This window comes from Sardina pilchardus, chromosome 24 (genome assembly GCF_963854185.1).
Source record: "Sardina pilchardus chromosome 24, fSarPil1.1, whole genome shotgun sequence".
In the NCBI taxonomy this organism is placed as follows: Eukaryota; Metazoa; Chordata; class Actinopteri; order Clupeiformes; family Clupeidae; genus Sardina; species Sardina pilchardus.
The window spans coordinates 10,055,407-10,082,026 of record NC_085017.1 but is presented as its reverse complement, the minus strand read 5'-3'; the positions used below and the strand labels follow the sequence as shown (position 1 = coordinate 10,082,026).

General features: G+C 43.5%; 3 protein-coding genes across 4 annotated transcripts; all 3 read right to left on the bottom strand.

The window, feature by feature from the left end:
- Positions 1–194: 194 nt before the first annotated feature.
- On the bottom strand, positions 195–6,352 carry rnf115b (ring finger protein 115b; the record flags this gene model as incomplete). The annotated part of the gene is given in 9 exon segments (XM_062530196.1): positions 195–373; positions 619–734; positions 1,224–1,317; positions 1,756–1,822; positions 2,968–3,036; positions 4,826–5,055; positions 5,211–5,262; positions 5,485–5,543; positions 6,184–6,352. Coding segments are annotated over 9 exon segments (894 nt in total). The 5' UTR covers positions 6,262–6,352.
- A 1,564-nt stretch (positions 6,353–7,916) lies between these two features.
- Positions 7,917–17,056, bottom strand: scamp3 (secretory carrier membrane protein 3). 2 transcript variants are annotated; one of them, XM_062528885.1, is made up of 10 exons: positions 16,461–17,056; positions 16,060–16,140; positions 15,458–15,571; positions 15,227–15,304; positions 12,653–12,776; positions 11,560–11,688; positions 10,855–11,017; positions 10,316–10,417; positions 9,625–9,742; positions 7,917–9,315 (listed from the first exon to the last, which is right to left on the bottom strand). In XM_062528885.1, exons 1-10 carry the CDS (start codon positions 16,512–16,514, stop codon positions 9,166–9,168), a joined length of 1,113 nt encoding a protein of 370 aa, XP_062384869.1. In that variant the 5' UTR covers positions 16,515–17,056; the 3' UTR covers positions 7,917–9,165. The 2 variants fall into 2 exon arrangements, with proteins under 2 accessions (XP_062384869.1, XP_062384870.1); XM_062528886.1 differs by lacking the exon at positions 15,227–15,304.
- Positions 17,057–21,240: 4,184 nt separating this feature from the next.
- On the bottom strand, positions 21,241–24,215 carry crabp2b (cellular retinoic acid binding protein 2, b). Its single transcript, XM_062529443.1, has 4 exons — positions 23,946–24,215; positions 22,981–23,159; positions 21,947–22,063; positions 21,241–21,596 (listed from the first exon to the last, which is right to left on the bottom strand). The coding sequence occupies exons 1-4, from the start codon at positions 24,025–24,027 to the stop codon at positions 21,546–21,548; spliced, it is 429 nt and encodes a 142-aa protein (XP_062385427.1). The 5' UTR covers positions 24,028–24,215; the 3' UTR covers positions 21,241–21,545.
- Between the last annotated feature and the right edge of the window lie 2,405 nt (positions 24,216–26,620).

The window sequence follows — 26,620 nt, the reverse complement described above, 5'->3', positions numbered from 1 at the left end:
GGTGAGGAAGCACAGAGAACAGAAGCATACCGCTCTCTGGAATTTGATGTGTTCCTGGAGTTCTGTCAAAGCATTTATTTTTTGAAGTGTTGTCATCTACTGTGCTGTGTGAATACGATATTAATAGAAAGAAGGGGGGAAAAAAACTTTGGGATACCCAAATGTGCAAACTTTTTGAAAAGTGTTTCAAATACTTAGAGCACATTCGCCTGGAGCGGGTCTGGAGATGGCAGCAAGGCTTCCTTCACAGGGCTGTGCCTCCCTGGGGTTCAGCAGTGACAGGGCTGGGCTCGGGAACCTGGGCAAGGGGCTCTGGCAGTAAACTGTAGTCTTCTCCGTTTAGACTCTTACGGCATACTGGACACGTGTCGTGCTACGTACAGTGCACAAAAGAACAAAAGATAAGGTCCCCGAGATAATTCAAAATGAGCAGCAAACACCATAGCTAAGGCCACTGTATTCTTGTTTGACATGAGTTCTCCTTTGCCCCCACATGTAGAGTATACCAATCAATGTACCATGACAAGAGTTTATGTTTACATGTGTGTTTAAATACTCATATGCCCCTTAACAGATACTTTGAAAACAAATGTTAGTGTCCATAGTTACACTTCTTACCATCTGTAACCATGGCACAATGCAGTCGCTATGGAAATAGTGCAGGCAGGGCAGCTGCCGGACGTTCTCGTCGGCCGCGTACTCCTCCCGGCACACGGGGCACTCAAGTCGGCACGCTGAGTGACGGAGACATGGATAGAGAGCACACGATGAAGGGGAAGGATACACAAACATGTAGGGGAAAAAAAGTCAGGTTTATTGAAAGCTGACATGAGACCAATAAATTGTCCTGCTTTAGTTATGATTTCATACAGTATGTACAAGCAAGTGAAGCGATGCTGCCAACATGTGCAACTTATTACACTGGTATGCAACATGAGCGTGGAACTGAGACTGGTAGTGGTACACTAGATGTTGTGAATGACCACATATCTCATTAGCAGAGGTGTGATTTACTCTTCTTACCCAAACGGACATGTATCTTATTAAAATACAATACAGAGGCTTTCAGCATTTGGCTCCAAAAGTGCTTTCATTATGAGTACACAGTGAGTGTGTGTTTGTTTTCTCTGTGTGTGTGTGTGTGTGTGTGTGTGTGTGTGTGTGTGTGTGTGTGTGTGTGCGCGCGCACGTGGGGGCATGTCAATGGAAGTTTGGGAACTTACCAGCCTGTTCCTGAGAAACCGCTACGGTAGGGAGTGATGAGATCATCTCTTTCTCGGCAGGCGGAGGGCCCGTGTTCTCTAATTGACCCAACAACTAAAAATAAGAGGATAGACGGGGAGGAGTCAAATCAGTACGTGTGTGTGTGTGTGTGTGTGTGTGTGTGTGTGTGTGTGTGTGTGTGTGTGTGTGTGTGTGTGTGTGTGTGTGTGTGTGTGTGTGTGTGTGTGTGTGTGTGTGTGTGTGTGTGTGTGTGTGTGTGTGTGTGTGTGTGTGTGTGTGTGTGTGTGTGTGTTGCTTAGAGCGTAATATTAACCCAGGTTTCTTTCGGTATCATTAATGATCACTATCCAAAATGGGTACAATGGCAGCAAAAGCAAAAAGGACTCTCTCAGACAAAATGAAACTCAACAATGCATGCTACATCTTATCTTACTACATGCTAAATGGGTCCTGCAAATCCAGCTCCAGGATGAAGTTGTCTGTTATCCCAAACAGGACAATAGTGGTGACTGTGGTCTGATGGTAACCCACCTGTGTGATGACCGTATCTAAGCCGCCCTGACCCCACGCGTAGTCCCCCGGGTTTGAGTGCAGAGACCTATCAGAGACAGAAAGATTTCCACTCTTACATAGGAGAATATTTACTCAGGGAACAACACAGACAGATGGCAGTGAGAGACAAACTCCAGAATAACGATCTGGAAACGATGTAGGAGAGACAAACTTCCTGTTAATTAAGTAAACATTATCTCTCTGTTAAGTCCCACACCCAAGTCTGTGAAAACAATAATGTGCTTCAACTATTCCTTGAGAAGAGGACAGGACAAGGGCACTTTATTCTTACATAATACCTGTTACGCTATGGTGGACGTGTACGTGAACAGGGTGTGGTGATGGGCTCCAGATGCTGTTAGCCTTCACAGGGGCTTTCCCCGGCACAACTGTCACAACTGTTTACTGAGAACGGTCCGCCACCCAAAGGCATGCAGCTGACCACAGGTCTGTGGTCGCCAAACAGACCACTGCCGAAAAGAGGCGATGGGAATCGGACCAGAAACAGATACACTTAAAACAGGCAGTTAAATTACAGCTCAGCCCAACTGGGGGAACAAAGAGGCTGGTCACAGATGTTGTAGTTCATCAGTTCATCCCATGGACCAGTTAATGGCCGGGTTTCCCAGATTTGTTAAGAAGCTCCTAAGTTCTAAGAACTTCTTAGGAGCGCTCTAAGAAGTTCTTAGAACTTAGGAGCTTCTTAACAAATCTGGGAAACCCGGCCAATGACAGTGATTTAACTGCAGCAGTTGACAATACTTATGACAAAATTTGCACCGTCTGAAAAACGTAGTCAACCGTTTCTGTATATCGTATTTCGGTATACAGGTTAGGCAGGTCAGTGATGTTACAACAGACTATTGTTCCAGAGGCAAAGCCAAACATGTCCTTCTGTTGGTACAACGGTTATTCTGCAGTAAAATTAATTTACACTTCATAACTGAAAGACAACCATGTCTTTCATGTATGTTTTTCTGCTTTTTTTAATTAGCTATAGTTAACTGGTTTGTGGTAGCAAAGAATTTACACTGCCGTGTTCAAAACCGAACACCACTCAAATCAACTCAAATGGCTGTGGCTTTATTTGATTCTTTTCAAATGAAGTGCTAACTTTACAGACTTACAAAAATGAGTACAATTCTTGCAAAATGTCAAAGCACAACTATGTAATAACCAGTTAGTACATACCATGAGGATGTTGCAGAACTTTGGTTTCCATTGTTGGCAAACAAACCAGCCAGAAACTGCTGCACAATCCTTGATGTGAAACAAATATTAGGTTAGCCGGAAAGTATTTTAGGTCATGCATTACTCTAAACCCAGATGGCAGTTAACTTGCCATGATAAAGTAATGATGTATCTGTAAAATATGTTTCACAATGATTTTTGTTGTTGTTTCTTTGGCAAGTTAATATGTTCTTTTAGAGTAAATAAATGGGTCTCTAGAATAAGTTTGGATTATGGTTATGAGAATAATCAGACTTTCAGATACAGCCATACTGTAAAATGCAATTGCACTGGGTACAGTGCAGTCTCTTTGTGTCAACACCTTGTTTTTTCATCTCAGCCGCAAAAACACCATGCGGTCACAATCGTTCCTCTTTGTCTTTCTTTGTCTTGGGTTTGGCTTGTTTAAGATCACCTAAACACACTTCACACGTTGTGGAAATCAAACTGATAATAGAGGGGCGAGTACATGAGTGAGGGACAAACCCATTTTGATCTTCTAGTTTGTTTGTGGTTGGCGGATTTGACTATGCGAAAATGTTGTTGGTGTTAATGTCTGGTTCCTCCGGAAACACTAGCTTCATCTCGCTCTCTGTGTGAAGAAGAGCTAGCAACTGAAACACACACACACACACACACACACACACACACTCACGTCTACATAACACCAAAGTTCACCCAGGCATGACTCAGCTTGACTTCAGATCCCTAAGATTATTGGAACCGGACCTACACCTTCAGAGGCACAAAAAATAATGTTGAAGTGTGCTGACTTTGACTACATGGACGACACCAAAAGTTTAAACAGAAAGGCCATTCTACATAGATGTTGAATGACACTTTCAGTTTATATAGAACCACCTACTACAGTAGCCCACATCTAAAACGGAACAGACTAACTGATCATCCTCTTTTTCCTGTATGTAGCATAAAATAATACTCTACAGTACGTGTCTAGAAACCGTAGCAGCTGTAGATCATGTAGTGCTTTCAATCACTCACAGTTCTCTAAGCTCCCTCAAAGACCCTCGGGAGTGATGGGAAGATAAAACAGCCCCCATGGCTCTTAAACCCCCTGTAAGAATCTGGCTGCTCTGGTTCATGTTAGCCAACTTCCTTGGACCATAAGGATCAGTTTCTCGTACAGGGATTAAGTCTAGTCCTAGACTTAAAGCTAAGCAAACTTAAAGCAAGCGTCAGTGAAAATCTCCATTGAAAAGATCTTTTAGTTTAAGACTAAAGGCTCAATCCATGTAAGATAAACCGACAGTAAGTGAATGACATTTAATTCCAAAGCCAATAGCACAATACCAAATCCAAGAGGTAAAGAAGTTATCACAATAGACAGCTTTTTCCTTTATGTGTGTTTGTGTACATTCGCATTTACCTAATCATGAACGCACTAGACAGGTACACTGTACATTTGTGAGGTTTCTGGGTGACTTTCTCGAGACATGGCTTGTCAACAGCATCTTGCAATTCTATTCATGGGTTTCATCAGGTCCCTTTCCACAGGTGTATAAAATCAAGCACCTAGATTATGAATGCAGACTGCATGGTGCTTGATTAATACACCTGTGGATAGGAATAGAGCAACTGTAACCTTATAACGGCTCTTCTCATTTGTCTTTTTATCTATCCTCCCTTCCTTCCTTCCTCGGTCCTCCGGCTCGTTCCCACGGATCTATAGAGAACACTGGATAGACTATCCCTATAGTTGCCGCCCTATCATTCTTTATCTAGATCAGTGGGCCCGAGGAAGGAAGGAAGGATAGATAAAAAGATGAATGAGAAGAGCCCATAGTCTTACTCCACCCACCCTTCCATTGCTGGCGGCCTCTCTGGTCGGGGCCGAGTCCTTTGCTGTGTGTCGGTGTCCTGCTGGGCCAGAGGCTCTACCTCTGTGGGTGCTGTGGGCGGTGGTGATGGCTCTGCCTGGGTACCCCGGTCAGCTGCCTCCAGCGCACCCTCCTCTCTGCTGGACAGCAGCTCAGCACTGGTGGGGTCGTCGAGGAGGGCAGAGCGCTCCATGAAAAGCAGCTGCCACAGCTAACATGACAAAGATATGGGGGGAGTGGATGAGTGGGGTGACATAAGACATGACCACACAGAGGAATGCACTGAGGGCCAGACAAAGACCAATGAAGGAATGTCTGTAGGAGGGGAACGTCTGTTCTTGGACAAGACAAGAGCAAGACCCGTACCTCAGTAAACTGGGAGCCGACATCATCGTTGGCTTCAGTGGTTGCCAAGAGACTGAATTTTAGGGGGGAATGATTTTTGATAAAAAATTAGCCTACCATGGGTGGGTGACAAAAAATACATAAAAATGAATTAATTAGCGCTTTTCTCTTTTGGTTGACCATGCGGGTAATGTGTCTATCTTTACACCCATGAAGACTGTTTTAGTCTTCCTAGTCGGAGAGAGATATTCCTCAAGCTTCTAGTAGGCCTAGCCCACTAAAAGTGAACTCTTACCTTGACCCCTCCGTCACTTCCTCGATAAATCCAGACTCACACGTGGGACAAACAAACTCCTGAAAGAAAAAAACATATTGTCTGCTCCAGATTAACTAAATAACAAAACTATTAAATAACACTATTTCTTTTTAACTTCAGTTATTTCACTAAAATCATCGCCTAGGTGTGCAAAGTGTGACATTTATCCCCCTAAACAATATTTCCCCAACTCTTAAGAAGGTTACATCAGCGCCAGCACGTGTGCTTCTATGTTAATAAACATGCGTCAGCTGTTAGGTGGGCGTTAATCCACACAGTGGTCTCTCGACTCTTTACCGACACGCCGTGGCTGCCAATCTTATGGGCTCTCCCCCATCGGTTACAACGTGCCCTCGCTCTAAATATGGCAACAGAATAAACCCTAAACTTGGATCACTCATTCTGTGCCGCTCAAATCGGCCAACTTTGTTAGCCCTCGTAACTTTTCTAAGTAGCCTTTAAGCTCATCGAAAGTGATCAACCCTTTCTGCTCACAATCCAAAGCAAGCAAGGTTTGTAACTTTTAACCTAAATACTATTTAAGATAGCACGTTCGCAAAGAAAACACCCCCATTTCGCTTGTTTCCCCCCCTATCATTCAGCTGAGGGGCAATCAGTGTAATAGGCTAGGCTAAAGACGTCTCATTGACGTGAATCAACAGCGATTTGTGAACTCACCGGGAGTTTAGGATCGATTTCACCTTTACAGCAGTGACAGAAGAAGCGCTGCCGGGGAACCATCGCAGCCTCCGCCATCTTCAGAGTGGCAGTCCAAATACTGACGTTGGCCCGGGGGCGCACTCACACGGGTAGGCGTCGACGGCTGTCACAGGGGTCGAGTCAGTCTAGAAGGATACCGAGTTGGTATAAGACTAAACGTTGAGGCTAAATGTTACTAGAGAAGTGAAGAAAGTCTTCTGTGAGATTGCACGCGATACAGGCAGACTGATGCATCATGACTGCTTTAATTGTTGTTTCAATAATATAATAATAATAATAAAAACTTTATTTTGACAGTGGCGTATGACTATGATTTTAAGTTCATGCACATTACTGGGTCGTGTAAGGTCACGGGGTGCAAATGAATCACCAAAAAGGGATAATACCATGATATTCTGTCTGGAGTTTAGCTCCATTTCGGCTGAGTCATATCCTACCGTCAACTTGGCTAAGCCTAAAATGACTGTGCATAACGGTTTGGCTCATATACCAGATAGGCCCGAACCTAATAAGGATGCAGGTCCAGAGAAAGTGTTGTATCTTCAGGAGCATGTCGTCAGAAAACAACTGCCAGATGCTCAACTGTAGGAAATCATGGCAGCTAAACGAGTATTTTATTGGAAGCTAATTATTAAAGGGATATTCCGCCATTTTTGGAAATACGCTCATTTTCCACCTCCCCTCGAGCAAAACAATCGATATTTACCTTGTTCCCGTTCTTCCAGCCATTCTGTGAGTCTGGCGATACAACTTTTAGCTTCAGCCTAGCATAGATCATTGAATCGGATTAGACCATTAGCTTCTAACCTGCTAGCTTCATGTTTAAAAGTGACTAAGATTTCTGGTAATTTTCCCATTTAAAATGTGTCTCCTCTCAAGTTAGAAAGTGCAATAAGACCAACTGAAAATGAAACCTGGCGTTTTTCTAGGCTGATTTGACATGGAACTACACTCTCATCTGGCGTAATAATCAAGGCAACTTGCAAACTACTGGCACTACTACTGCTTGTTGTCTATGGGGACTATTTTCAGATGCTGCGTACAATATCACTGCGCCTATGGTACGTTTGCAAGTTGCCTTGATTATTACGCCAGATGAGAGTGTAGTCCATGTCAAATCAGCCTAGAAAAACGCCAGGTTTCATTTTCAGTTGGTCTTATTGCACTTTCTAACTTGAGAGGAGACACGTTTTAAATGGGAAAATTACCAGAAATCTTAGTCACTTTTAAACATGAAGCTAGCAGGCGAGAAGCTAATGGTCTAATCCGATTCAATGATCTATGCTAGGCTGAAGCTAAAAGTTGCATCGCCAGACTCACAGAATGGCTGGATGAACGGGAACAAGGTAAATATCGATTGTTTTGCTCGAGGGGAGGTGGAAAATGAGCGTATTTCCAAAAATGGCAGAATATCCCTTTAAAGGGCAATTCATAGTTTGCCCCACACCAATTTGTTACCATGTATTTACTTTCTGAAATTGCTCTTGAAGTTGCACAGATTATGTAGGAAAGGTGTAATTGTTGAAGGCCAATTACTTTCCCTGCATGCATTGGCTTTGTAAAGACAAATTTAGTTTTGAGGATTTTGTTTTGTTTTGGTTTAATAAAAACAAACTAGACTTCCAGTTGTGACAATAATAATATGCATCAAACATTAACAATGCCACAGCTAAACACAGTCAGCAAAACAATGCTTTTGTCGTTCTTTATTTTGGCATTGGAAAAATACTTAAATTGGCATTCTCCTTCACATCACAAAAAGATAAGATAAAACATAAAAACCGGTTAGAGCTCATTGTTAGCGACATAAAAACATTGGCCACAGACAACTGAACAATTCAGCCATAGTTAATTACATGTTAAATCAACCTAGTGTTTTACACTGCATCTCCAGCTGTATCAACATGATCTTCTGCCTTTATGTCCTTCATTCAAATATACAACATGCAATTCAATCTTGTTTGTTCATCAGTTTGCTTGCATTCATAATACATTTGCCACATATCTCCACATATTATTTTTTTATTTATTATCATGTGAGGAGCAATGCTTGGGTGTTGCTGTTTGTTACTGAAAGGGCCTGGCTGACTGCTCCAGCCAATTAAAGCAAAGGTAGAACACTGGGAGCAGAAATGCAAGAGTCACCAGCGCCTTTTCAGGTAAGGAAACCATTATGGGAAACAAAACAATAATTAACTGCAAAAAGCTCAAAGCAACTTCTCACATCTTCACTGAACTCTGGGGTCGGGGTGGGGGGTGGCTTTCAATTATCATCGGGTCATAGTGGCCATTATACAGGTACTCGTGTGGAAATTACATGGACGCTTGCGCACTGGCAAGAGAGGAGGAGACTGGTTTGCCATGGCATTGGCATCCTACTTGGGATCTACTTCTCAGTAGTAGCTTACAGACCACCTGTGGGTCTTCCATTGATGTTTTTCGGGTTGAATTTCTTCCATGACGGAGTTCTCATTTACAGTAACCTACCCCCCGACCCCTCATATTCCCACCCTTCCCCATCTCCTCAGGTAGGTTTCTGGGTACAGTCCTGGCTCCCACCCCCACTCAGGACACTAACAACTGGTTACACTTTTTGGTGCTCAGGTGTATCCGTGCAAACAGAGCTTTAAGTGTTTTTGTTCTCTAATCTACTTTTTTTTTCTTTTTCTTTTTTTTCTTCCTCTTCAAAACTTTTAGGTAAATTATGAGGGACACAATCTACTCTTACTACCCAGTTACTGACTTATATTTCTTTTTTAATTTTATTTTAAATAAACAATGGACATCATTGACAGAAACAAAGGAAATCTACCTTGCACAAATGTTTGTAACGATACATCTGAGACCACTGTGTCTGTAAAGACTTGCCCAGCTTGGACTAGCCGTCCCAGACAAGTGCACAACCCAGACCCACCCTCCTCTTCTTCCTCCGCCAAACCTCTACCGCTGCCCTGAGAAGGCGTTCTGGGCAGCAGAGGTGGTGGCAGTTGCCGCTGCCTGCCTGACGGCCGGATTGGACATAACGCCGGTGGCAAACTCAGCCTGAGCCTTCTGAAAACTGGCATCGGTCTGCCTGTAGAGGGAGTGCACCTACAAGAGAGGAGACAAGAAACACATATCAACACACCACACTGGAGAGAGAGCGAGAGTGAGAGTGATTTCACCCCTGGAGCCCACAGCTTGTAGCAAAGCAAAGCACAGACCTAAACAGTGACATTTAAAAGAATGTGACATTTAGATGTGGACAGACTTGGAACACACACACTCATGCTTTTTAATGGGATTTTCCTCACTATTTGGACTGATGTCATTTCCTGTCTCTGGCTTGTCATGGAACAAGGAATAAGCACACACACACACACACACACACACAACCTGGGAGGAAGGACTCAAGATTACCTTCTTCAGCATGACCACTCCCATTGCGGCCTGGCCAGTGAAGAGAACGGAGTTCAGCAACATGATCACCCCAACAGGAATGCTGGTCTTCAGAGTAGCCAGACTCACGATCCACCCACTACAAAGAGGACAACACAGGGGGGGAAACTAGAGGAATTACTACCGTAATCACTGAGTGAATGAGAAAAGGGGAGAAGGTTAAAGAGTTTTAGGTTCTATGATAATATTGGGAAGAATAAAACTAGTACGTTTTAAGGGCCGTTCACACTAATAACAATGACTAATGTATCGCTCTCGTTAATATAAAAGATGACGTTCACATTTAAACTACAATGATAACAACATGAAGAAGGATATCGTCGGGGATAACTTTCAGATCGATTTTGAGAATGATAAAAAGCTAACAGCCATTCAGAACCCATCACATTCATTAACACAAGGAGAGACTTTTCGTTAATGTTGGTCAGTGTGAACGCTTTTATTGTTATGGTTATCATTCTTGGTGTGAATGCCGCTTTAGCCCAGCTGATGACAGACTATTTGTCTCTGCCGAGTTATGGAAGCTGTCGAGTTGTATTTGAGGTAGTTCCTAAAAATGCCACATTTGGCTCACATCTGTCAACTACCCTCATATGAGGTTGATAAAGTTCAATCGATCAGACAGTTAAAGAGCTTGCTTATGCAGTCGCACCTGAAACCCCAGCCTGGGATGCCAATGGTCATGATGACATAGAAGACGACTTGGGCAAAGAAAACGAAGAAGAATGCAAAGAAGTTGAAAGAGCTGTCACTCCTGGGGAGAGAGATGGGAGGAGGAGGAGGGTGGGGGGGGGAGAAAGAGAGAGAGATCAAATGTAAGTAACATAGCTAATAAGCTATTCACATGATATGCAGCAGGTGGCACTAGAACTACAGCTTACTTCACAGAACAACTGGTTCAGCTGTCAACTCTTTTCACTCTAATTTCAGAGACTGCATTCTGTGGTTATGCCTTAATGTAACAACCATGCTTCACACCACACTGCACTTCCAGGTTAAAGTCCAGCTCATGCCAGAGGACGATACAAAGTCTCTCGTACTTAATTTTTTTTTTTTTTTTTTTTTAAAACACAAATTGGTTAAAAGATGTGCGTGGGTGTAGTCAATTTGTAACCAAAAATGGCTTGGTGGTGGTTTCATGTGGTATGGTGTGGTAAAAACGCTTCTGAGCAGGAGGAAACGTGCACGCACCTGAAGGCTTTGTACACGGGCCTATACCAACAGACGAAGGAGCAGGGGGTGAAGAGGATGAACCAGAGGATAGCCAGGCCAAAACCTACGCCGCCATTCCCTGCGTCCACGCAGAAGTTGGCCAGCGAGGAGATCATGTTGAACAGCAGAGTGCAGGCCGTGACTACAGGGAGAGGGAGAGGGCAAGGGGTCGAGAGAGAGAGAGAGAGAGAGAGATAGATAGATATATAGATAGAGAGAGAGAAAGAGGGAGAGAGAGAGAGAGGCCAAGAGCAGGAGTCGAGGCAGCGAGAGACCAAGGGAAAAAAAGAGAAAGAGGGCAAAATTCAAAACACTTCAGAAACCTTTCCAAAGGCCAAAATACATAACCCCATGAGAGAGCAAGAAAAGTCAAGTAAGTGATAAACAGTGAAGTAGGTCAAATCACTCCAGAGGAAACACACAAGGCATTCATGTGCGTGGATTTGTGTTTGAACAACGCGACGGTGCCAAAGATAAACAAAACGAGGCAGATAAGACAGACACGCACCAGCACAGCACAGCACAGCACAGCAGTGTTGAACTGTCAGCCATGATATGCCAACACATAGGGGCATAACCCGACACGCAGATGAGGGATACGAAGATGGGTTGACTGATGTGTAGATTAAAAGACAAGACAGATGAGACAGACACACACAAACACACACACACACACACACTTACACATCCAGTAGTAGTACATAATGGTGACAGTGCGCTGGAAGTTCTGGCCGATCTCCACGCTGATGTCCTGGTAGAAGCAGGGCCCCACTGGGCAGAAGGAGGGCAGGGGGGGCCAGTTATTCTGACGATCTGCGAGAATGAGACAAAGAGTGAGAGAGAGAAGGGGGAGAGAGAGAGAGCGAGAGAGAGAGCACGAGAGCAAGAGAGCAAGGGGAGAGACAGAGAGAGAGAGAGAGACACAAGTGTGTGAGAGGGAGAACGGCCTTCATTTTCACGCTCATCCATCATGCGTCCCCACACCATCAATACATCCCTCCTCTTCTCTCACCTCTCCATTACTTTTCTCCTGCTGACTCCACCTATCCATCACAATCTTTTGGCCGTGTTTCAACAACTACATTACATTCATACCATCACTACCACCACCACCACCACCACCACCACCACCATCTCCCCCACATGGAAGTGGGTTTCTGGACCCATATACAAACAGAAACAATAGCTGGGCTTGGGCTTGGGGTTCTGTTGGGAATTAACTCTAACCGGTCACTTCACTTTCATACACAAACACTTAATTCACACAAAGAGGAGGACTGCTGGGTCGCTAGTAGCTTTCACTAGTCCCGCTGATTCCAATCATTAGTGTAGAGGCATCACACATTAACCTCTATGTGCATTTTGAGCTTCTGGATGTTTCTTGCATCCAAATGATAATTGGCAAAGGGATGTATAATTGCCTCCACACCACACCCAACCCACTCTTTTCAAATCCTGGCTAATGACTAGATTCCTGGCTGTTACTTGTCTGATTCGTCTTTCTAGTAGCACCACCCTCATATTCCCTCTTCTGTCTGTCTATCTATCTCTCCCTCCCTCCCTTCCCGTTCCTCCCACTCTGTCTCCCTTCACCCACCTCTGTCCCTCCCTCTCTCTCTCTCTCCCTCCCTCCCTCCCTCCCTCCCTAGCTCCAGATCCGAGGGCATGTGCATCCAGCTCCCTCTCCCACCCTCTGTCTCTCTCTCTTTCTTTCCTCCTTTCTTTCTCCCTTCACCCACCGCCCCTCCCTCCATCCATCCCTCCCTCCCCTGCTCACTCGCTCCAGATCCGAGGGCGTGTGCGTCCAGCTCCCTCTCGCGCTTCTCCAGCTCGCGGGCTCTCCTCTCCAGGTCCTCCTGCTTCTTCAGCAGCTCCGCCGTGGTGGCGCTCACCGCACTTTGCTGTGGATCAGGGGACATGCAGAGAAGAGACACAACAGAGAGGAAGAGGAAGAGAGAGAGAGAAAGAGAGGCAGCAAGAGAGACAGAAACAAAGAGAAAGAGAGAACAAGAAAGAGAGAGAGAATGAGAGAGAGGCAGAGGCAGAGAGAGCGAGAGAGAGAGAGACAGAGAGTCACATGATGAAATGAAGTTAGAAGAAATAAGGAAGGGGAAGGGTTTTAAAGGGATATAGATATGTCATGACGAAACCACCTGTAGGAAGATCATATGGCTAGTGGTGCAAACCAACAACATGCTGCTTCCCATTATAAATTAAACACGACATGTACATGTCTTTAAAAGCCTTCAAAGTGTAACTCCGGCGAAAGAGGACGAAAAGGTGTATTTCTGAATTAAAAAAAATACATCAACTAAGTCGTGGAGACCGTATTTTTCGTTGATCAAGCACTACAGAGCACTGGCAATAGCGAGAGCCCAAAATCGCAAACGGTGAGCAACGCTTTCCAAATAATGTTTTTGAACCACTAATATTGCTCAAAACAGCAGCAAACCGTGTCAGTAGCTTGCTCTGGGTCTCTATTCATACAGCGAAGCACCAGCAAGTTAGTGAACCCGAAGTTTATTACAGAAGACTGTTAAGAACACTTACCAGCTCTTTATCAGCTCCTCTCCAAGGAACATTCACAAAAGGCAATGTGACGAGGATCTTTGCTTTCCTTCCTAAATCCAATTGGTATGTGTCATTAACAGTCTTCTGTTATAAACTCCGGGTTTGCAAACTTCATTGTTGGTGCTTTGTTTTATGCATAGGGACCCCGGCCCGAGCAAGGTTTTTTTCTTTTTTTTTCCAAGCTACTGACAAGGTTTGACACAGTTTTGAGCAATATTAGTGGTTAAAAAAAGTATTTTGAAAGTGTTGCTCGTCGCCCCTAGCTAATCCACTCTTTGCCGGTGCTATCTCTGTAGTGCTTAATCAACGAAAAATGTTGTCTTGTCTCCACGGCTTCGTTGATGTATTTTCATTTAAAAAAAAAAAAAAAAACACCCTTTGGTCCATTTTCGCCAGAATTCCTCTTTAAAACTACCTCTTAGATTAATTGACAACCTGAGACATCGTGCGCAAATGCCAGACACTGCCCTAGTGCTGGAGTAAAGCCAGTTTCAAGATGTTCCTGATGCTTCTGGGCATATACTGTTCCCACTGCCGCCCAGTCAATCCCACTGTTGCCCAATATGTTTCCCTTAATCCCATGATGCAATGTTACCTACTGCGCCCATGAGGAGTTAAAGCTACGGCACACATTAATGTGTAACTCCCATGCCATCTCCTGGCAGAGATGGAGTCTTCATCACCAGCTCACTAACTGATGATGAGCTACCTTTGAGTCACTGAATGGGGTCAACATTTCATGGGAATTAAGCCGGAGTCTTGGTCTCAGACGAGCAGAATCTTCCCTTTGAAGGAAGATGGACAGTTGCAGGCTTGGGGAAGAATTCAGCGTAGTCAACAGCTTTAAGATTTGAGACCTTCTCCGACCTGGGGTGAACTTGTAAATGTTATCACGGGGACCATGAATTAGTTGCCATCCTGTCTTTGGCTGTTAAGCACAAAAGTGTCTGTCTGGGGATTTTCTCTACTCCTGTCTGATCCCCTGTTATGCAAAAGCATGTGAGCGCTGCTCTGCATGGATAGGGAAATATGCATTGTGAAACAGTGTGAGTCTAGTGGGAGAGGCCAGTTGTGATACGAATGAAGCTACAGGTTGTGACATAATCAGGGCTTCATCTAAGAGCCAGTGGTCCATCCCAACCACATGACTTTTACATCCCTGCGATAAGCAGTGACAGACATCCTATACCAAGCTGTGTGCTGTAAACATTGAGGGGAGGGATTAAAGCGTTCATTTTACTGTTCTATGTACTTACTATGTACTTACTTCTATGTTAGTAGAAGTCCACACCAGAATGAAGTGTTTTCTGGGTATTTGCCTTGATCTAACATAAGGTACTCACAATCAAGCTTTTGTAAGGTACAAAGAATCACTTAAATCAAATTGTCTGCAGGGTTATTGAGTTACTTGCAAAATTAGAGCATCATGAGGCTAAGTGATGCTTCTGGTGGTTTCCCTAGACATGTTCCAAAAAAATCATAGCAGAAAGCAGCTTATAGCCTATTCAATACCAAACACATTAAAACGTCTCTTTTACATTCATATTCACTCTGTTCAAGACAAAACATCATAGATATGTCTAGAGCTTTAAAGGCACAAGCGTGCATTGTTAGCATGTAAGCCGTAGCATGTTAGAATCAAACAGAATAAAAGGTACATGAGTATTTGTGATTACTGCACGCAGGGCAGGCATAGAGCGAGCAAGGGCGTTTTTTTTTTTTGTTGTTTGCCAAGACTCAAGGTTGCCTCTATATGCAAAGTGGGAGGGGAAACACATACAGCAGTATATCCAGGTGGGTTGTCTGTTGATTGCAGAGTGGGAGGGACATATGAGCCCGAGGCAGAACTATCCTCGTTCTACAGAATGAGTAAGACAGGAGGAAAGGTTACAGACTGTGAGTGGTCGAGAGGACATACATGTTAGGAGGCATGTTCGCCCCGGGCCCTGTAGCCATCGGTGTAACCCTCAGTGGGAGAGGGGTGGATTGGGGTTGTGGTCAACGGAGGTACCTGGGTGGTGTAGGATCCATAGTTGCGTGGCTCCGTGGGTGTCGTCCGATTGGGTGGGGTTTGAGCAGGCGGAGGTGCAGTGGGCACGGTGGACTCATAGGGAGGAGGTGCTTGCTACAAAAATGAAAAGATAAATAAATACAAATTAAAGATAAATGTTAGATAAATATATTGATACAATGCTGTATATATTCTTTAAAAAACTGAGTGCACATAGCATATGCAAGCAATTCTTGTGAAGTATTTCATTTGCTTTTTCCATAACATTTTGTGTCCCTATGCAACAGGTTAATAATTACTCTCACGGAACCGATTGCACACAGAAATGTTTAAAACATTATCAGGTTAACCAGCCAGACACTGAATGAATAAAATGTTCTCTGAGTGCAATGTACGGCAAGAAACAACCAAAAGGACCTCAACACAGAGACCAGATCTCATGATATGGTCTTGGTTATGCCCCAGATGGCTGGAATGCAATATTCATGTCATGCATGCCTGTTGCGTTCTGCATTCTCACCAGCCCCCTCTATTCCTTCTTGGCCCTCCTAAACCAACTCACACATGAGCAAAAGATTCTGAAAAGCTTTCGGGCCTCTCACCGCTGTCTTATTGTCAAAAGGGTTGTACAGGTCCAGAGTGGCATATCCCGTGGTGCTGCTGTGTTGGGTAACAGACGGGTCCTGTTCCAACACACAAGGAAAACAAGGCGTTTAATGTATTATGAATGAGTCGGCAGAGAACGAGACAAAACAGTAGCTTTCTGAGCACCATCTTGCAATCATAGCCATTGCAATGACTAAGTATCAGCAGGTCCTTCCTGATTGCTTAAAATACATCCTCCTCTCTCAACTTGTTGACGTTACTGCGCCAGCAATATGATACAGCGCAATGACCGAACTCTACAATGCTACTGAAGTATTACGTTCCTCATAATATCACGTTCACATTCAATCATCAATTCATATTAAGAAATTACCATAACAATGTAAATAAGCTTTACCTGGAATGGATTCTGATCTTCATTCGGCTCAGGAAAGCTGGTGTACTTTGACATGATTCCTTATCGTTGGTTGACAAGTACAAAGATGTCTTTCGTATGTCGGCTAGCGAGCTAGCTTTAAACTGAAAGCTATTATCCTCCTAAAACCCCTGAGAATGTATGTGTTCAATCAATGATACCGCTTAGCAGGGCGTTTAGTTAGCATTAACGTTCGCTTTAAACTCTATCTGAACGAATTTGGTGTTACTGATTGAGTGATTAAACCACTTGATCAAGCACTAAAACTGTAAACGACAGCTGTTAGCACTACGGCTAAAGGCTAGCAAAATAGCTAAAAGACAGCTAAGCTAGCGTACGTACGTTACCGTTAAATCAAATTAGCTATCGCTACGTTGCTCGCTAGCTGGCAAGCCACGTAGCCAACCTTGTCTTCATTTACTCTCATGTATTGTGTCTGCTGTTTTTGAGTCCTCCAGGCTGCATTGCGTCGTCTTCGAAAGGTTCGCTTATAATGTTGGCCTGCCCTTTGAATTCCAATTTCCTTGCAGTAACGAAAGCGGTGAGATTTATCGTGAGAAGGCTGGAATCAGGAAGTCAAGTCATGTGACTGCGGCGAGAGGACAAGCTGAAGCACGTGTCCACTTAGGGGGAGGGGGGCGTGTCTGTTTCCCGTCTGTGTCTTTAGAGTCTGTACCATGGTCTGTACTGAGGACTCTGCATTTCTTAAATGCATTGACGTCCATGTCGTGAATAGCCTATAAGTGTGATACGAATTAGACAAAAGATTTTCAGTGACTGAATATTGCATATTCGTATGTGACCTTATTGCTACTACGCAGTTTATTTCCGAATGCTAAGTGGACTACCAAAAGGAGAAAATGGAGGGGTTCATGGGTTCATGAAGCAAAATCGGACCAATGATATCATCCAAAATATGAAGCCGTCTTGTTTTCATTTTCAACCACAAGGCGTCGCTGTGGGTTCATAAACGCCACAACTGTATATTCAGGGCTCTGATAAACGCCACCTCGGTCGACTTTGGCCTGTAGGCATATCAACTAGCCATCCCTAGATTCCCTACACCAGAATTCAGACGTTGACAAGATGTGAGAAAGATTTTCGAAATATTGTAGTCTTCTGAGTAAGCTTGGGGGGAATTAGTTAAAAGACAATTATGTCAAAGTCTTCTGCTGTAGGCCTAGGCTATGGGTAGACGTCTGCAAAGTTGCAAACTGTTTGCTGTCTATCTATCCATATCACTTGGCCTACAGCACGTGATGTAGGCCTACTTGAATTTACCTTAACATTCTCATGAAAGCATACCAAAACCACTTACCGGTATTTTATATTAAGAGGCCCTTCATTTGTAACACGTTAGTTGAAGGTGTGAGTGTGAAACCCCTTAATATCTCTAAGGTGTCAAGTCAGGGGTTGAGGTAGGCTACCTAACCCTTTATTTGTTGTGACTAAGGGGGTAATTAGTACCATTTAAGTATATCTTCATTTTATTTCAAGGTGATAAGTCAGGGGAATTTGAAAAAGTAATGGGTAAATTCAGTAGGCTGTTCACCTTAACTGACCTTATATGCACAAATGACATAATTGCAAAAGGGGTTTAGGCTAATGTCAAAAGTAAGGTATTTATAAGGGGTGAAATGAAGGGATTTTGTTTCCTATGGGATTGTAATGTAAATTGTATGGTGGTACTGGTACAGCCTAGGCTACTATTAGTCTTGGTACTAAGGTCCTATTTTGTAGCCTACATTCACTGCTTACATTAATGTTGTGAATGGCCGGCCAGTCAGCGAGATTTACGTAATGTAGAGGTTAATGTTGCTAGATTTTATTGGTATTATTCACGAATGGGAACACTGCACTAGCCTGTCATGGCCCCTATGGCCCTACAACCACTGTCCCTGAAATCATCAGGTTTCTAAACAAATGTAACTGTAATCCTGTCTGAGTGAGTCAGCATATTAGCAGAATATGCCATTTGTTTGGATGATAGCATTTCTGTTTGATCATGTGTTGATTCACACTTCCCCCTTGAGGAGTACGGTCACAAATATGAAATTAGAATGTTCGGCGAACTGAGAGTTCTGCATTGCGATGCAACAATTACCCTCAGAGATTTTCCCCGCAGTCTGCATAAAGAACACTGAAAGTAAAGATCGTTTGCGTAGAATTCTAGAAGGAACTAGGAAAATAATTCACTCCTCAACAGGTTAACCCCTCAACCCGCCTCTTTGTCCCTTAGTCATGTGGGTTCACATGGGTGATGGAGGGGCAGTCATGGAGGAGCAGTCATATGATCATCACACGGCCACACACAGTGTAGATGTGATACATCCACACATATACTGACATACTGAAGCGTTACAAGTTGGTCGCAGTTTGTCTGAGATGTAGCTGAAAGTCTGAGTATGCGCGTGTGTGTGTGTCTGTATGTGTGTATGTATGTGTGTGTGTGTGTGTGTGTGTGTGTGTGTGTGTGTTCACATGACCACACACAATGTAGATGCTTCTACATATCCTCTGACATGCAAGCGTTACAAGTTGGTCGCAGTTTGTCTGAGATGTAGCTGAAAGTGTGTGTGTGTGTTCACCACACAGTTTAGATGTGATACCTCCACATACTAACATACTGAAGCGTTACAAGTTGGTCACAGTTTGACTGAGATGTAGATGAAAGTGTGAGTGTGTGTGTGTGTGTGTGTGTGTGTGTGTGTGTGTGTGTGTGTGTGTGTGTGTGTGTGTGTGTGTGTGTGTGTGTCATTGCCTTTTGCATGTGTCTGTGAGTGTTTCCATGTCCACCCACGTTTACCCGCTACTGGACTTGGGTGCCTCCAAGTCCTAAAACCACAGCATTCCGTGGCCAATCAAGCGATAGACGACCCAATGACATCATCGCTTATGGAATGGGCTGACATAATGGCTGGCGAGGATGTTGGGAGAGGGAGACTCTGGATGAATGAGAGGAGAGAGACTGAACTATTAAATGTATACACAGAGTATTAAATGTATGCAAAAGCAAAATAAGCGAGTAGAATAGAAAGAGAATAAAAGTGTGTATGACAGAGAGAGAGATGGACAGTGTTACAGTGTGGAATGTGGAGAGTAATTAAATAAAGAGGGGAGAAGGAGAAAGGAGAGGAGAAAGAGATGAAGAAGTCATAAGCATTGCGGTTTGCTCCGAGGGAGAGCTGGTGGTATGAGAGGGCCTGCACTCGATCAGGCCGCAGCTTCCTCGTACGCATCTGAAACAATGTTCTGACTCCCTCCCACTGCGGCTGCTGCCGCCGCCACTACAACCCTCTCTGGGAATCGGACCAGCGTGTATACTTTGTTCATGGTGGAGCATTCCGCGAAACATCGGCCTTCAGGGTCCTTTGTTTGCCAGTGTTTAATTAAAGAGAGGAGCTGGAATAGAGAGTACATATCAGAGAGAGAGAGAGAGAGAGAGAAAGAGAGCACTGAAAAAATAGTTTTGTAAATCTTCGGTATCTTACAGATGCTCACAGAGAGAGTTTTTAGTCATTGTTAACTGTGAGACCGCGGCAAAAGTCTCAAACTTTCTTAAGTCGTACACTCTCTTCCCCACTCTCTTTAGCAGACCAACGTGCATGCATGCACGCTGGCATACAGTACATTTATGTGACCACACATGCACACACACACACACACAACTTTGTGCAGAGTTTTAAAACGTATAGAGACAGAGGAGACTATGAGAGCTGACATTGTCTGCAAAGGTGCCTGGAAAAGAGATCACTGGCATGAGACATAGGACAGGAAATAGAATATTTTCTGTGGGTCTGCAGAGAAAGAGAGAGAGAGAGTATGCCTGTGTGTGTGTGTGTGTGTGCGTGTGCGCGTGCGTGCGTGCGTGCGTGCGTGCGTGTGTGTGCGTGCGTGTGTGTGTCGTCAAAATCACTAGCACCAGAGTTCAACAGTTCAGCTGCTGGTGGGTCGATAGACACACTACGCACGCCTTTGTTGCTTTACCTCTCAGGCACCGCTCCATCTTTCTAGTACTTTCAGCATTATGGCTCTGGCCCAAATTTATATGCAAGTGTGAGACGGCAGAACATTGTCCCTGACCACGGAACACCAGGCAGTAACTTGTATTCACCAAGGAATGGGGCCAGGTGGGGGGTAGGTTTTCAGATCTCATACAGTAACGAGTCACAGCTGCAAGGAAGACAAAGAACGAGAAGGGAAAAGAGAGAGAGAGAGAGAGAGAGAGAAAGAGAGAGAGGACCTCTCCCAAAATGTGAACTGACTTTTTTCTTCCTCTCCGTAGCCCTTGTCTCATTCTCTCACTCACTCTTTCCCTACCACTCCCTGCGTGATTTTCCCCCCGTTCCCTTGCCAAAAACGTATTCTTGAACTCCTCATGGAATCCAGAAAATATGGATTTCATTTCTGCAACTGAGAACTGCGAGACGGTACGGCGGCTCGAAACGTATGGGAGAGAGGAGAGAGGGAAAGACGAGGGGAAATGAAAAGGGTGGAAGCTGATTACAGAAAAGATACAGAGAGAGAGGAGGGGGAAAGTGTGTTGATAGGCCAGAAGGGAACATGATGAAGGGTAATATGTGCTGATAAGGAAATATGGAATTATATAGTGTGAGAGGGGGAGAGGGAGAAAACAGGGGAGTGGAAATTACAGGGGTAGAGATTGACACGATAGGAAGGGAGGAGAGACCTATCAACTTTCTGTCTACTGCATGCAGCTACTTCAGTGGTGCAGAGGCTGAGAAAATAACTCATTTTTTTCACCTGCTTTAGACAAAAACGTCCCGTTTTGGTTTATTGGTATGCATTCTCACACAAACATTCAGAATAAATACAAGCTTTTTGATTTGGAAAATAAAAAGACATACTTGCATGCAAATAGAAAATGTAAATGCACATAACCATACATATAATGAGAAACAAAACAAAACAAAACAAAACAAAAATGTCAGAAAGACACTCATCCCATACAAACACTTAATACATTGATGAACCAATATTTGACAGACTGATGAAGCTGATTATGCACTATGGACATAGTAAAAGGTGTCAAAAAGTGTCCCTTCTTCACTCTCTTTCGTATACTCTGGTGCATACAACATCCCCGGCAGTCATCGTCTGAAATACAGGAACACACACATTAGATTATATTGCAGCATTTCAATAGAAATCCATTTATACACTTGGTGTTTCCTGTATATTTCTGGTTTGTAGGGCAATACTACACAGAAAAAGAGGAGGGAAATCTGTGGAATTGTTAAATAAAGTTCCCTGTCAATGACACACTTCCTGTACTCTCCAAATATACTGTTGACCTATCCACTCTCCACAGTCAGTCAATGTTAACATAATCTTATCCGACTGACAATCAGGTCCCAGTATTGTGAAAAAATTCCAGTAAATACTTTAACATGACAGTATACACACAAAAGCCATTGAAAATGACTGGCAGGCTTAAGCGGTCTCACCAGGATTAATTCTCCATCGTTGGTCAGTTCTCGTGTCCAGCCTGTCTTGGGTCCGTCGCCCTTCTGGAGAGTCTGCTCACAGACAATTTTGCTGTCAGTCTCCCATTGCGGGGCACTCTGAAGAGAATACAGCCAAGCAATGAAGAGCGAGTGAGAGAGAGAAAAAAACTTAAGAGTTAAACAAATAGTAAAAAAAAGAGTGAGATTGATTAATGGCTGTTTAGATGAACTGGAAAAGATGGGAAAAGCCACATGTTTTCCACTTGTGTTTATAGGAATTTCCTTTTGATTAATTCTATGGTTAACGTGTCACAAATAAAGACAATAAAAACATCTCTCATCATAGCAGCTATAAATGGAGCTCTTCCTGCTAATTTCACCCTGATGATTGATTAGACGATGATTATGACCTTTAAGGCACAGTCTGTGATTGCGGAAGCCGCATTTGTTCATGTTTACATGTATTAGCAGACGCTTTTGTCCATTTCACCCCTGGATCTTAACGCCTCTTCGACTTTCCACTTTCACATGCAGTTTGAGGTTCATTGGTATGTAGGCAGTCTGCACAATGACATAAATGTACCTGTTCATTGTTCTAGACTAGAGCAATGGATAAAAAAGGAAAACAGAAAAGTGATCTAAATGACTTATTTCCAAACAGTTTGGAGCACTGCTATCCTTTAATGGTATAGCCATGAGTAGCGATACAAACTACATTGAGACACACTCATTCATATGGTTCAGGGGTCTCCAACAGGTAGCTTGCGAGCTACCAGCACCCATCCACCTGTAGCTCTCTAAAAGGTTTAAGGAAACACATAATGAAACTTATTCAGCTGATTTGGGTGGCTGTCAGCTATGTACGTAAATAATACTACTAATAGGCATACATGGGCCTACATGGTATATAAAACATATAGCCTAAGACATACATGGTAACAAAGCAACACATATTGGAGGGGGAAAGTTGGAGACGAGTGTTCTACACAAATACAGAAGACAACATTTATTGTCCAATTCAGGGAGCCTGATACCGTGCATGGTCGTCCATCCACTGTGGTCTCGTTGAAGGACTGTCCCACAGTGAAGGAGATGTGGGTGGTGCGGACACTGGTAGATGTCTGAATGGACAAAGTCTCGCCCTGCTGTGAGATCTCCACTGCTGGGCGAGATGCCGCCGCCACAGCGATTTTTCGAAGGAACACGTTTACTCCTGAGAACACACATACAAACACACACACACACACACACACACACACACACACACACACACACACACACACACACACACACACAGGCAAATTATGCATAATTTTGGTACACTGTATGTTCTGTAACCAAAGATGGATGGATGTCATAGTGTGTGGGCCTCCTTGACCTCACTGAAAGAATGCTTGTGGTTTGCTGACTTTAATAAGGAGGGCCCTCTAGTGATTACAGTGGAATGTGGCTTTGCAGAATGGACTAAGGTACTTTGGAAACTGATATCCCAAACACCTTCTTCTAAGTTGATTGGGGGAGATTTCTCCTGAGACAAACAAATACCAGCCCCAAACTCAACGGTCCACAGAATGAATGCCGCCAGGGTTTCAACACAGCCACTTCTCCAGAGCATATACAGCGCGTCCCTTGCAGCGATTTCATTGGGGCCAGTGTAGCCTAAGCACCGAGGGCATTGAGGCTCCATTACAAGGGAACATAATCTCAATCTCATGAGGTCTTCATTAAGACCCCTTTTCCGAACCCATTAGTCATTAGCTGCTGGTGCCCCTGGCCGGCCGGCGACCTGCACTCTCAAATCAATCGCAGCCTATGTAGCCTAGGAAGAAGGTTGGACTTAAGAATACGTTTAGTCTTGGTTTTTTTTTTTTTTAAATCAAACCAAATCTAGCAATAGCCTATGCGTGCACATGCCTATATTTGCCGTAAATGTAGGTTATATTAGTGCTACCACTGATATTAGTCATTAAAAGACAGTTTGTCATAATATTTCACTTACCTAGAGCTTTCAAGAGGTCCTCAAAGTTTTCGGAGCTTTTCATTTTCCATGTTCCAGAGAAGTCCGCGATTTTACTTTCCATGCTTGCAGGTAGTGTGCAATTAAAGCCAGGTACTTGTTAAATTATTTGACAAATTTCCAAATGTATTTTCCGGGATTATAGCCAATTGCAGACTATAATGAATGGTTCTCTCTTTGTAGCGCCGTTGCAGCAGCGTCCTCCTTTAGTGGCTGGGACGCGCACCGTTACGCATGAATCCTCCGGCTCTCTCCTCGTTAGCTCAGTCCGAACTTATTCCTATTGGTCCTTAACGTATGACCATGGGTTTCAGGCGCCGGGCAACGCGACAGCCAATTAGCCCCTCAAAAGCACGCCCATCGCAATTTACATGAGTCATGAGACGCGCTACAGTATGGTCCATTTCCTCCCTCCCCTCCCTCTTTCATCCCCAACTGAAAAAAAAAAAACGTTTTAAAAAAATCTTTGCATTATTCGATTTCATTATTATACAGAGAAGCATAAAATGCAATGTACAGAACGTTCAGATATGTTGTTAACTTGTTAATAACCCCATGTTAAACTCTTAATTGAAAATTGATGAGTTTTCCTATATGCATGTTGAGCTTGGCACACATGCTAATTTTCTACCATTTTGCTCTGCAGAGCTTCACCAACTCTGACAAGTTGCATGGGGACTGTTGGTTGACAGCCATTTCCAAACTCTCCACAGATGTTCAGTAGGGTTCAAGTCAGGGTGCTAGCTACCCATGCTGGGATATCCAAAGACATGCATGGTTAGGCAACTCCTGCATTGTTTGTGTGCGCCAATGAGTACATTTTTGGAAGGAGAACTGTTGGTCCAGTGCACTGGCCTAAGTTTCCTAGATTCGACTGCACTTTCGTCTGTTCAACTCACATCCCATGATGCTGACATCACCACATGTATTTTCAGGTGTATTTCTTTGTCACCATAGGGCCATTCTCCTGCGACTGAATTTGCTCAGGTTTGCACGCTAAATCCTATTAGTAATAGTTCCATGATATATGACAATATGATCACCAGATGATCATAGGCCTATATAAATTAGCCTAGCTACCTCTGGCATAAGGCATAAATGGCAACAATTAACAATTGTTCATGGTCCCTAACAAATAGAATGAAAAATAATCTTACAATGCCTTGGTGTCTGTAAAAAATGAACTATTCTTAGGCATTTCACATCTTGCTTTTCAACTTCGTGAAGACATGCTGAAACCATTAAGTGTCTAATTGCTTTCTTCTTTGGAACCAGTGAAAGACTGAGAATTGCTTCTTTTCAAGGAAACAGCACAACATCGTCACCGTTTCGGAAGACTGGAGTCAGTCTGGTTGTTGTGAAATGAACCATTCACTTATGAGATGAAAATTGTCAGCATGCTCCCACAAACTAAATTCTGAATTGTTTTATGGGGTGAAACAATTGAATTCTTGAAGCTTTTAGTATTCTCATGATTCTTTCATTTCTTCTATTTGTGGCCATTTCCGATCATAAAGGAACAACATGCAAATACAAATCAAATGGGCTTGGTTTTTAATCTTGTTTTCTAGGTTTTTCTTGTTTTCTAGGGTTTTTGTTTTGCATAGAACATACATACATACATATACAAAGGCCTAGAACATTTTATGGAACAGCAAAAAGTGAAATACACTGAAAGCATCCTTTCTTTCATTCATTCTAACAATGTCTAGAGTGACAACGTGTTGATGCATGTCTGTGTTTGTGTGTACTAAACAGATCTCCATTGTTTGAAACTTTATCTACCAGAGTTCGTATCTCTAGTTCATCTCTCCACCCCTTTCTCTCTCTTTCTCCCTTTCTCTCTCTCTTCCTCCATTTCCTTCTGTCTTTCTTGCAATTACATGACCCCCCCCCCACACACACACACAGATTTTTTAAAATGTAAAAGGATAATACAATGTTGCAACAAGAAAGAACTTACATGAGAACTTATAAGTGCTACATAGCCGTGATGACGAGTAGTGATTACAAATCTTGCAGAACACATCAATGTCACAGACATAAGTATCTGAATGTTGTTTTCCTTTTCATATCAGGTGACTATGTGGATGACTATTTCATACATTTATACAGACAAGCTTATAAACAGACTTTATAAAAATTCTCTGTGATTTTGAAATAACTTTTCCGGATCTGTTTTCCTTTGCAACAAAACCACATGGTCATGCATGAAACAGAATCGTTGTGTTTTAAAGGTGCTCAGTCTACACCTCTCTACCTTCCACCCCTTTCACATTCATGCTTCTCTGGCCAGTCCTTTCTCTCTCTGAGGGGGCTGGCACATTCCTGAGGTGAGGAAGAAGGGGGAAGCAGAGTGATGGAGCAGAAAAAAAGTGAAATGTTTGCAATTGAATGACAGACCATAAAAGGGCCATCTTTTCAAAAGGCAGGCAGAGAGGGTGAAAAAGGTGACGGTGGCCAATGAGTGAGAGGGCAGAGGATCAAAGCAAACGGTGCGAAGAAGTGGTTTAGTGGAAGAGAGACAGAGGGCAGGGGTGAAAAATGACACTGCAGACCTTCTCATTCTGAAAAGCTCAGGGGTAATTACCTTTTCCTTTTTTTTTCATTCTGTCTGTGCTCCTGAGGACCCCCCCCCCTTTCCCCCCCTTCCCCCA

What these genes read in the sequence shown, in the direction of transcription:
- scamp3 (XM_062528885.1), bottom strand. Translation starts at nt 16,514, where the DNA reads ATGTCAAAGTACACCAGCTTTCCTGAGCCGAATGAAGATCAGAATCCA. An exon ending in CGCCCTCGGATCTGGAGCGA is followed by an intron (nt 11,689 to 12,652) that starts GTGAGCAGGGGA and finishes TCATTCTCGCAG; the next exon opens with ATCGTCAGAATAACTGGCCC. An exon ending in GAGTGGTCATGCTGAAGAAG is followed by an intron (nt 9,316 to 9,624) that starts GTAATCTTGAGT and finishes CCTCTCTTGTAG; the next exon opens with GTGCACTCCCTCTACAGGCA.
- crabp2b (XM_062529443.1), bottom strand. Translation starts at nt 24,027, where the DNA reads ATGGAAAGTAAAATCGCGGACTTCTCTGGAACATGGAAAATGAAAAGC. An exon ending in GGACCTCTTGAAAGCTCTAG is followed by an intron (nt 23,160 to 23,945) that starts GTAAGTGAAATA and finishes GTGTGTTCTCAG; the next exon opens with GAGTAAACGTGTTCCTTCGA. An exon ending in ACGATGGAGAATTAATCCTG is followed by an intron (nt 21,597 to 21,946) that starts GTGAGACCGCTT and finishes CCTGTATTTCAG; the next exon opens with ACGATGACTGCCGGGGATGT.